We start from the raw sequence: 11,843 nt of genomic DNA on the forward strand, positions 1-11,843 counted from the left end.
TACACGATACACCTAATTTCTTAATTATTAGCTACATATCCTTGTCAAAATTGCCAAGTACGTAGAGAAAGAGGCATGAAATACCAAAATTGAATTAAAGTGGATGTGAATCACACCCTTAATTGCGGGATGGCATCCTTTTGTTTTCATCCATGATAATATCATCCAACTTAGTTTACGGTTCAACGTAACATCATAACGTGTAATTACGGTTACAAGTATCACTATCAACAAAATCACAATTAACCTCGTATAATGCAAGTAATTAGATTGTCTATAATTAATTAAGATTTATTTAATCATTGTAATCGAGAGACAATTTGTTCATGATACAGTTGAATACGTGGTAATCTCTTAAGTACAATGATTTTTCCAAACTTGTTGATCCAACACCATGGTATTAATCTGACGAGGTGATTTATGCATATTAAACACCAAGTTTGAATACGAGATTTTAATGTTATACATTACGTTTCTATAATACATGCCTAATTTATTTATTTTTAACAAGAAATGCCTAACTTTTTAGGTGGTTCTATTACATGCCTAATTTGTTCATTTTTAACAAGAAATGCCTAACTTTTTAGGTAAAACGTTTTAAATATTATCAAGATTCACATAAATAAGTAGTGTATGTCAACTGTCAAATACCTTAGTTAGTAAAATCTTAAAAGGTGGTACCCAAGACATGAAATCGAATAATCTCGTGTATACCCTATTTGTCGCCTGCCTTTTGTAGCTCTCACTACACCAAAAAACGTATATAATAAACAACCAACGGCAATGAGTAATTAGTACTCAGTAATTTGTCAAATTATTGATGAGAAAGCACTCCATGCCAAGAACAACTATTAGTTTACATAATTACATATATGACATGCTTGAATTAGGGGTAATAAATTAATTATTTGTTGCTAGTCACGGAGTACACTGCAAATATTTTCCCATAATTTTTTTTAAAAAAAAATATATTGAAAAACAAATGCAAATAAATGTATTCGAGTTTAGTATAAAGTTAATCTGAAAAATACTCTTAGGACAAATGTCTTCCATTGTTATTTATTGTAACATACTCTTTGGACAAAATAAAAATTTTAAAAAATTATTAAAAAACTAGTAACATGCTATTTTGAAATGCACTTATTTTACTTATTCATTTATTTTAAATTTTACTTATTTTTATTATCTCTTACAATATATATATATATATATATTCTCTTATCCTACTTTCATTAATTTTACTTTCTCTTCTTTGTTTTTTTCTTTTTTACTTCATGCTCTTTTCTGGTTTGATTGGTGACAATGACGATCTCCTACGACGATTCATGTTAGCCGACCCCAAATCATTTTGGGACTAAGGCTTTGTTGTTGTATTAAAAAACTAGTAAATAGTTGACTTTTTCCCAAAAAACACAATATTTTTACACCATGTTTGGTTCCTGTTTTCTCAGCTGAAAACCAATAGCTACTTTGAAGTCTTTAACTTTATGTAAAGGAATTCTCTCTTTTTTTTTCCTTTTTCCTTTTTTCTTTTTTCTTTTTTCTTTTTTCTTTTTTCTTTTTCATTTTTCAATTTTATTTTATTCCAAGCAGCTTCCTTTTATAGTGAGTACTAAAAACTCCAGCAAGCTCAAATAGCTCCATTAAGCAATCCTCATTTCAGGTACCTTTTTCTTCTTTAAGACCAATTTATCTTACTCCACTTAATTCAGTAGCTTTCTCTTCATATAAGTATTTATTTTCTGATATTAGAAAAAAAAAAAAACTATATTTTGATTTAATTGTAAGCCCAAAACCAGCTTAATTTTTATTTCATTTTTAGTTAAATTATTATTGATAATTGTGTTTAATTATGTTATTGTTGTGAAACAGGATGATGTGTTATTCAATGTGGTTTCAGTTTGTAGTTTGTGTTCTAATGTTGTTGGGAGTCAATGGTTTTCAAGTTCCAATAACCTTTGTTCAAGATGCTGTTGCTAAAGGAGGTGGTAAGTAATTACTGTATTTCACTCTTTTATGTTATTGACTTACTGTTACAGTAACATTGCTGATGTGGTGTTACCTTTGGATTGTTGATCAACTATATAAGTATATAACTATATAAGGGGAATGTATGAGACTGTTAGGGTGACATTGTCATGTGGTGTTACTGTACTATTATAATATGGATTAGGAAAGAATTTTTGTTTTGTTTGGTGCAAATTAGACCAACTATAGCCCGACCCGTTGGCCCGACCGAAAAAGTGCGGGTTTGGGCACCCTAAAATATGCCTTTTCAGACCAAAACCCGAGTCTGGCCCGAAGCCCATTTTGGCTGGTAAAGCCCGCACCAAATTTATGGGTTTGGGCATTATTTTTATGTCAAAGCCCAACTCGGCCCGAATTTTGGTCACCTCTCGTGCAAATGAGCCAAAAAGACAGTCTAAATTATAAATAGGAATAGAGGGATTCGAACCTGAGACCTACCGTACACACAGCTACAACCTACAAGCCAGCAGTCTTTACTACTAGGTCAATACCTCGTTCGTATAAGAATCGTATTAGGAAAGATTTTCTGAAATTCTGAACATAAAGATAAATATTGTAATTTATTTATGCAGTCTGCTTGGATGGGAGTCCACCAGCTTACCATTTTGACAAGGGATCTGGTGCTGGTGTTAATAACTGGTTGATTCATATGGAGGTATGTACATACACTTTTTTTTTATAATACAGGAGATCAGATGCACGCAACCTTATGTCGTGTCAGTGTGTAACACATAACTACTCCTATATATATATATATATGTATATTTCATTTAGTGTAAAGTATTGTGATACTTCGTATAAAGCACAATGTGATTAACAAGACGTTTGGTTTTTACTTAGCTTGATAACGTGAGTTCGGTCATGATTTCTCTTGTGGTTTTGGTTTCGGGTTTTGTCTAGGGAGGAGCATGGTGCAACAATGCAACAACTTGCTTTGCGCGTACTAAAACCCGTTTGGGCTCATCTAAGCTAATGACAACACAATACACTTTCTCAGGAATACTCAGCAATCAGGCTAAGTACAGTCCTGGTAACTATATTTAACTTCCTATTAGTACTCATATAGATTGTATAATTACTTTGTTACCACTTCAATTACTATGTGGTTAAATAATAATGATTTTGTAATGTGTTTAATGTGGTTGCTAGACTTCTACAATTGGAATCGAATTAAAGTTAGATACTGTGATGGATCATCTTACACTGGAGATGTTGAAGCTGTTGATCCAGTAAGTAAATTCTAAAACTAACTCTAAAATTGTCTTTTTAAAGTGTTTTATAACAATCTTATGTGAATAATTTGATGCTAAAATGAGCAGAAAGCTAAAGTATACTACAGAGGAGCTAGACTTTTGAAGGCAATTGTGGATGATTTGTTAGCTAAAGGAATGAAGAACGCGAAAAATGTATGAATTTTTCCTAAGATTTTGACATTTTTCTATTATGATTAGTTGCTAATACTTTTGACATTTTTCTATTATGATTAGCTGCTATGATTTTGACATTTTTCTATTATGATTAGAAGCAAATTAAACTAAAAAAACTACTAATTGCAGGCAATTTTTGGGGGGTGTTCAGCTGGTGGGCTGGGTGCTATACTGCAATGTGATAACTTCCGAGCTTGGCTACCTTCTGATGCCAACGTGAAATGTTTCTCTGATGCCGGTTTCTTCATTAACGCGTAAGTTTCTTTAACAATTTCAATTTCTTTTAACAATTTCAATTCTGTTTTCTGAAATATATTCTGAAGTTAACTAAAATAAACTCATGTTTTTACAGCAAAGATGTTTCTGGAGCATCACATACCCAAGAAGTATTTGCTGATGTTGTTACTACACATGTAATCTTTTCATCCTAAATTTTATAACTAAGACAGATTAACCTGAAATTTTTGTATTTCATTTTTGTTATTGACAAAACCCTTAATTTTTCTGGCTATAATTTGCTGATGTTGTCACTGTACATGTAACATTCCATCCTAATTTTATAACTACGACAGATTAACCTGAAATTTTTTATTATCACATTTTTGTTTTTGACAAAATCCTTAATTTTTCTTGTCTATGTTAGGGATCTGCTAAAAACTTGCCTCCATCCTGCACCTCAAAATTCGATCCTAAACTCGTAAGTGTGATGGATTTTTCTGTTCTTTTTATTTTTCCTGTCAAGTTATTATTAACTTCAGTATTACTAAGAAAAGGTCTCAAATAGATTTTTCTGTTCTTTTTTATTTTTCCTGTCAAGTTATTAGCTTCAGTATTACTGAGAAAAGGGCAACAATTTTGCAGTGTTTCTTCCCTGAGTATGCTGCAAGGGGAATCCAAACACCGTTGTTTCTACTGAATGCAGCCTATGACGCATGGCAGGTTCGCTCGTTTACCTTTCTAGTAACAGCCTAATTGTGCAAAGTCAGATTATAAGATCAAATCTCAGCAAAAAAATCTGTTTGATTGATCATCTCTTAAAGACATTTACTGTAATTGTGAACTTTCCTGCTAAACTAATTGCAGGAAATGTGCTAGAATGTAGAAATAGAAAGCATCTTATGCACTTTATTTCTTAAGAAAAAGGCTAAACTAACATGCATAAAAGAGAGTAAATTTCAAGAGGAATAAGTACAGATAAGGGCTAGCTAAGTTTAATTTGATTCAACAATTCATGATAACTCAGAGTTTTTACTTTTGAAGGTTAAAAAGTAAGCTAAATTCATAGAATTCATGATGTTTTTACTGATGCAGATAAAGAATACTTTGGCACCGGGTGTTGCTGATCGTCATGGAACATGGCGCGACTGCAAGGCTGATATACTCAAGTGTTCTTCAACTCAGCTCCAAACAATGCATGGTAATTCAAATAAACTCAAAAGATGAAGAGAAATTAGTAGATTAGGCTAATAAACCCTTTATTATCTAACAAAATCATTAACTAATGACTATGATACTATTAATGATTATTAGTTGACAACCATGCATTCATCCATTGGAATTTGTACAATGTTTCAGGCTTTAGGCAAGACTTCCTAGCAGCGTTATCATCCCTCGGGAACTCGGCCTCTAGAGGGTGGTACATCAACTCTTGCTACAGCCATTGTCAATCAGGAACCCAGGAGACATGGTTAAGGAATGATTCTCCCCTGCTAGACGACACGGTATGAGACTCTTCTATTTCGTATAATCTCTTCATCTAAAACTAATAGCTTGGTCGGAAAAAAAATTAAATTTTTTAACTGATAGAGTATAAAAATAATCTTAGGGCTTCGACTATTAGCTTAAGGTTTTGGTTGAGTTGGTCCTTTGACATGGTATCAGAGCTCAGGTTTGTTGGGTCTTTCATAACTGAGCATTTCAATAGAGGTTTATGACCTAGCTTAAGTAAAGGATGGAAAGATAAATAGATATAAAACAACTATTATTAATTGGTATGTGCGTAAAGTGATGTTATATCCTTACGAGATGTTATAACAACGTGACAACTAATTTTAGACAACATGACTAAATTAAGTCTTAGTTACATTACATTACTTCACAATAACATTGATCTCAAGCCTTTTGTATGTTACATTGGATTCTTGCAGACTATTTCAAAGGCAGTGGGAGACTGGTTCTATGACCGGAAACCATTTCAGAAGATCGATTGTCAATACCCTTGTGACAAAACTTGTCACAACCGTGTGTTCGAATAATATACCAAGTACAAATACAATTTTCTCTTCTTTTGGATTCAACTCCATGGATCAAGAAGCTATTCAAAACACTGACATATTTCATCAAAAGTCTTGTATGAATAAACATGTCCATTTTTATGTATCATTGTATCAAGTCAACCAAATGTATTCTGATCCCATTATTTGGGTTTCAGTTAGGTTTAGGCAACTTAATTAAGTTAATAATAAATGAATCTGTCTTGTAATAGTATATTTAAGCTATCATTCATATACTTATAGTATACATTTGGTCCTTTGGATTACATGAAAAATGTATAAATCTAATTGAATTTCATCGCGCCATGGATAAAAAAGTGATAAATAACAATCCAATCCAGTCCAATCCAAGCCAAAGTACCGATCAAAATTGGATTTGACTCAATTTCTCCAAAAATTGAACCTAGTTAAAAAAATGTCATCTAATAACAAGTGGTTACATAGCCAAATAAACAAAGAACAATAAGCAGTTTCTGTAACAGCATATTTCCCCATCGTCTTCCACCTCCGCCCTGTCCATATTCGATGTCAAACTTCAACTCAAAGCTTAAGGTAACAACTCGATCTAGCACGTACGTCAAACATATACTTTATACTATTTTAGGACGTCGAGAAAAAGTTTATCACGTTTTCCAAGACGTAGGGAATATATTAAAAGTACCATTTCTTTTGTGTATATTTGTATATAATGAATGATCAAGTATAATACTTGGGTCAGTTACTACATTTTATCTCATTCAAGAGATATGTAAAAACTAAAAACAAGTGCCAGTAAATTTATTGGCAAAAAAAAAAAAATCTTTCTATGTGTGTATACTATGGTTTTCCAATAATTGAACACATGGTTGTTCCTACAAATCTTGATCCAATGCTTAGTTACCATTTCTTTGTACCTATACTACTCCATAAATCTGTATGATTTTCCATATCAATGGAAGAAATGAATTCCTATGTATCTTGATCCAATGCTTTACCATCTAGCAAATAATATTGATCATCAAATGTGTTTTTAGTCTGAGGAAAAAGAACTATACTTTATGATGATGGTGATGATGATGTGGTTCTTGTGGCTCGAAAATGCGATTATGGCAACTTGTGTCACAAGGGTATGCACAGTCTATCATCTGAAGCCGTCTCCTGTCATAAAACCAGTCTCCAACTGCCTTTGCTATTCTCTGCATACCATTATTGACATATAAATATATAAATATAACTATATAAGTGAGGTGATCAAAATAGGGTCGGGTCGGGCTTTAACACAAAAATTCATGTCCAAACCCATAAATTTGGTGCGGGTTTTTTCGGGCCTGGTTAGGGCTTTGGTCTGAAAAATGTGTAGTTGAGGTTGCCCAAACCCATACTTTTTTAGTCGGGCTGGAAGGCCGGGCTATAGATGATCAGAAATAAATAAATATGGTGCTGTTTGTAAAACCAGTCTCCAACTGCCTTTGCTATTCTCTGCATACCATTATTGACATACTCCGTATAAGATATAAGTATAAGTGAGGTTATAACGGGTCAGGACGGGCTTTAATACAAAAACTCGTGCCCAAGCCCATAAATTTTGGTGCAGACCCGAAAAGGGGTTTTCGGGCGGGGTTCGGGCTTTGGTCTGAAATTTGTATTTGAAGTTGCCCAAACCCATGCCTTTTCGTATCGGGCTGGGCTATAGATGATCAGGTAAATAAATATAGTGTTGTTTGAAAGAAAAGTATTGGATTCATACCGTTTTGTGTAAACTTGGGGAGTCATGACTAAACCATGTTTCCTGCGTTTCAGTTTGGCAATGTGCATAACAAGAGTTTATGAACAATCCTCTAGATGGTGATTTTCCCAGTTTACTCAATGCAGTTAAAAACTCTGACCTAAAATCTGAAGGAAAAAAAGGAAATGTCAGAAGATTGTACATTTGTACAGGTATATAAATGTATGATCTTTGATTTAATCAACAGAAGAGAAGTTTGAGGCATATTGATGATGGATTCTGTGAACCTTGCATGACAGTAAGCTGATTGGTTGAGCAATTCTTTATGTCAATCTTGCAGTCAGACCAGACGCCACGAGGATCGGCTGCAGCTGGTGCCAGAATGTTCTTCATCTGAATACAAAGGGGCCAAGATCAATACTAAAGACACCCCTATGCAAATTACAACCAAATACTTTATGTAATATCTAGGGCTCTGTTCTGTTTACCTTATTTCCACTTATTTCACGGAAAATAAGTTCAGATAAGTTCAGATAAGATAAGTTCAGATAAGGAAATGTTGTTAGTAGCTAGATTAGTTCCTGTTAATGGGGTTGAGCAAATTTTCTTGGACTCTTTCCCCCAAGGTATATCTACTTTGGCAGATCTTGACAATGTATAATTTTTTGTGCTATTAATAATAAGCTCCCCGAGCCCCGTCTTCTCCTCAAAAAAAAAATTAAGTTCAGGAAAAATAAGGGTTGACCAAGTACAATTTATAACTAAAATAAGTTTTGGTAAGTTCATATAAGTTTAGGAAAAATAAGTGAAAATCAGGTGAATAAAACACCACCTAGTAGATAAGTTATCTACTGATGTTATATGCCAGTCAAACCAGACACCTTAATCTCGCGGCTTCTAAGTACATAGGCAACACTGCCAGGCAATTATTATGTTGATTACTGTGTGTTTACAGGTTAAGGTTCGCAGTATTCAAAGAGAACAAGCAAGTACAAGATTGATATAACAACAGTGTCTGACATTTTTTGTAGGCAGTTTTGAGTTCCTTATAAGAGAAAGATGTTAGCTAACCTGCCATGAATCATATGCTGCATTCAGTATAAAGAGTGGTGTCCTGATTTTTTTTGCCATGTATTGTGGGAAGAAGCACTGAAAACATCATTTTCATGCATTAAAAAGACTGAAGAAGATCATGAGTTGGTGACTGTTGAGAAAACCAACAACCTGAACATACCAAATCAGGTCTTAGATTTCTGGTGCATGATGCAGGTAAACTCCTTGCTGAACCCTGCTCATATATGCAGAGAATCAGAAGAAAAAAGGAAGAAATATAAACATTATGTGATGGGAATAAGCTTAGTAAATGAATCAAGAAAGTAGTATTACATGTAATTTGACTATTTGATTGAAATATGAAGCGACATGTGATGCTCCAGATACATCTTTTCTGTTACAATAATAAGCATGGTGCATGTCAGGGAAAACAACCAGAAGGCAGGACATAAAAAATAAAATAAAATAAAATAAAATAAAATAAAATTTGTTCGACTTATTATGACTTATTTCAGACAAAATAAGTTTTTTCAAACATTTTCACACACAAATAAGTTTATTTCAGACAAAATAAGTTTTTTTAAGATAAATTAAGTTCAGTCAAAATAAGTCGAATAGAACGGAGCTAAAAGAAGTTATTACACTTACACATTGATGAAATAGCCAGCATCTGAGAGGCACTTAACCTTAGTACCGATAGGGAGAAGAGCTCGAAAGCTATCACAATGTAAAATGGAAGTCAATCCACCAGCTGAACACCCAGAAAGAATTGCCTAATTGCAGCAACTTTTCAGCAATCACAACAAAAACAGGCCAAAACACACATAATGTAATGTAAAAAAAGCAAGGAACAGGGGGTGTTAGTTAGGCTTAACTGCTTAACCATACATACATTTTTAGCTTTCCTCATTCCCTTCAACAACAAATCCTCAATCACAGCATGCCAAATTCTAGCTCCCCGGAAATGAAGCTTAGTAATCTAACATCAAAAGGAATTAAAAAAAAAGGTAAAATGTTACTAACAAATACACATAAATGAAAGCAAAAACTAAGGATATAAATCATATTAGGTGATTGTTTACAGTATCAACAGCTTCCATGTTTCCTGTGAATGAAGCACCATCACAGTATCGAATTTTCACTCTATTCCAGTTATAGAAATCTGTAATTAAAATCAACAATGTGAAGTGAGTTTAAGCTTAACTCCAAGTATGGAGAATAATCCATCATATGAGAATTGGTGAAACCTGGATTGAACATTGGATTATTGCCCAAAATCCCTGAAAAGGCAAGCTGTTTGTCCATTTTCCAGGATGAACCTAGATGAGTGTACTTGCGTTCGAGGCAAGTTGTGACATTGTTGCACCAACCTCCTCCCTGATTAAGCAAAACCAAGACTGATTAACTAAGTATGAAGAACTAAAAGCTTCAAATTAGGTGTTCCTACTTGTAGTCTTTAATAATTTATTCCAACTGATAATGTTAATAGGACTAACCTCAATATGAACCAACCAGTTATTAATCCCAGTTCCATGTCCTCTATGTAGATGGTATGCAGGAGGACTACCATCCAAACAAACTGCATAATGTTACATGTGACACAAACATTAGTTAAGTTCAGAAAAAATAAGTTTTTTCCAGACATTTACCCCCAAATAAGTTTATTTCAGACATTTTTACACACAAATACTTCTATTTCAGACAAAATAAGTTTTTTCAGATAATAGCCAACACTAATTCTGCCAACAATAACTTGTATCATGTACTGTTACTTACCAGCACCTCTAGCAACAGCACTTCTGAGTTTTGTGATTCCAACATATAAGCCTTCTGTTTTCATCAGGACACCCATCAATATTAGAAACTTCATCCATTGTTGGGACATTCTGCACAGAAATTAAAACAGGATAATTCCCAGATTATAGGAATTGAAAATTGTTCCTAGAAAAAAGGGAGGAATAAAGGTCAGAAAATGCTGCATTGTCACTGAAACAACTGACACAAGTCAATTTTCTGACATGATGATCAATGTGGTATGACAATTCCTTAATTCCTACACTGTCAGTAACAATAATGAAATTTTCTAGCTTGTATTTTCATCCTCCATTATGTCACCATATAAAATTATAAATGTGGAATTCCAATTATCAAATAACATAAAATGAACAAAAGGGTAGAGGTGTTCATGGGGCAGGCTTTCACCCGGGTAGTTGGCTTAGCCCAAACCCGCTCAAACTCGGGCTGGGTTTAGATGATCAACCCTACAAAGGCAAGAAATGAAAGAAGAAGACAAATCAAAATGAGAACCCAAACCCAAAGAAGTTGGTTGTTTTCACATTGTGGAAAGAATTTCCTGAAATGAACAATTCAAGCTAGATTCTTACCAGTTCTGGAATTCACCTCCAACCCAATATCATTCCAAAATAAATAAATAAACTCATAAAATCTTCCTAGGAAAAAAATTGAAAGTAACTTCCAAAATTCTTCAGAAAAGAACAAAAAAAAGCCAGTAATAATAATAAAAACAAATGAAAGATTGAAACTTTATGGACTAAGAAACAGGAAAAAAGTGACAGCAGATGATTAGTAAAATAGTAAAGTAATTTAGGAATAGTAATACCTTTGATTTGAATAATGTAATGGGAAAAATGAAAAAGGAACAATGATAATGTTGTAATTTTTGGTTAGGAGTTGTGTGTAATTTTGATTGTGATATAAATAATGATGTTGGATTGTTTGGGACGGCGGAAGGCTTTGGCAATAAGAAAAGGAAGAGATAAAGAAGAAAAGAATGAACTTTGGTGTACCAAAAATGTGAAAGAGACATTGGGACAATATGGCATCTAACATTCTAACCCTTTTTCTTTCTTTCTTAGGTTTGAAAACTTGAAACGTAAGAATGTGACATGAGTATATTTTGGGTTATTACAACTTTGGGGTTGCGCAAACTCCTTTCCCTTTGGACGACATTTATTCCTTCTTGCATAAATGGACTAGACTTGATCAAAATGCGGGCCAGATTTGGGTTGGGTTGGGTTGGGTCGGGTCGAGACATAAAATCGGCCTATTAGGTCGGTCCGGGCCAATATTTTGGCCGAATGTTTGTGCCCAAATCCAATATTTCAGGCTTAAAATATTGGACTTTTTGGGCCATTTTCGAGTCGGGCCAAATTTATACTAACTAAAAGTGTAGTTTTACATTGTCCAAAGTCTATAAAAAAAAGTTAAAATTTTGGGTCGGCGTCGGAAATCGGGCCTAAAAATTCTACTCAAACCCGTAACTTTTTGGACCGGGCTCATGTTGATCAGGTCTAAAATGGACTCGAAATATAAAACTCTGAAATAATTGAATAATGT

General features: G+C 33.7%; 2 protein-coding genes across 7 annotated transcripts; one reads left to right on the forward strand and one right to left on the reverse strand.

Annotated features, from left to right (window-relative positions):
• The first annotated feature begins 1,509 nt into the window (after positions 1-1,509).
• Positions 1,510-6,003, forward strand: LOC110795212 (pectin acetylesterase 8). Of its 2 annotated transcripts, none has more exons than XM_022000211.2 (13): positions 1,510-1,663; positions 1,873-1,988; positions 2,601-2,683; positions 2,929-3,058; positions 3,178-3,257; positions 3,348-3,434; positions 3,585-3,709; positions 3,808-3,868; positions 4,099-4,152; positions 4,317-4,394; positions 4,767-4,872; positions 5,031-5,176; positions 5,603-6,003. In XM_022000211.2, exons 2-13 carry the CDS (start codon positions 1,874-1,876, stop codon positions 5,708-5,710), a joined length of 1,173 nt encoding a protein of 390 aa, XP_021855903.2. In that variant the 5' UTR covers positions 1,510-1,663; position 1,873; the 3' UTR covers positions 5,711-6,003. The 2 variants fall into 2 exon arrangements, with proteins under 2 accessions (XP_021855903.2, XP_056687121.1); XM_056831143.1 differs by having other exon boundaries at positions 1,662-1,783.
• LOC110795211 (pectin acetylesterase 8) lies at positions 5,935-11,377 on the reverse strand. 5 transcript variants are annotated; one of them, XM_056831141.1, is made up of 14 exons: positions 11,107-11,377; positions 10,263-10,372; positions 9,983-10,065; positions 9,734-9,863; positions 9,569-9,648; positions 9,362-9,465; positions 9,135-9,203; positions 8,820-8,880; positions 8,668-8,721; positions 8,505-8,582; positions 7,721-7,826; positions 7,455-7,600; positions 6,763-6,903; positions 5,935-6,240 (listed from the first exon to the last, which is right to left on the reverse strand). In XM_056831141.1, the coding sequence occupies exons 1-14, from the start codon at positions 11,334-11,336 to the stop codon at positions 6,151-6,153; spliced, it is 1,482 nt and encodes a 493-aa protein (XP_056687119.1). In that variant the 5' UTR covers positions 11,337-11,377; the 3' UTR covers positions 5,935-6,150. The 5 variants fall into 5 exon arrangements, with proteins under 5 accessions (XP_056687119.1, XP_021855899.2, XP_056687120.1 ...); XM_022000207.2 differs by having other exon boundaries at positions 9,135-9,259; positions 9,379-9,465; positions 11,107-11,370; XM_056831142.1 differs by having other exon boundaries at positions 9,135-9,259; positions 9,379-9,465; positions 10,263-10,427; positions 11,107-11,222.
• Between the last annotated feature and the right edge of the window lie 466 nt (positions 11,378-11,843).

The sequence above is a fragment of the Spinacia oleracea genome, chromosome 6, assembly GCF_020520425.1.
Source record: "Spinacia oleracea cultivar Varoflay chromosome 6, BTI_SOV_V1, whole genome shotgun sequence".
Classification (NCBI taxonomy): Eukaryota; Viridiplantae; Streptophyta; class Magnoliopsida; order Caryophyllales; family Amaranthaceae; genus Spinacia; species Spinacia oleracea.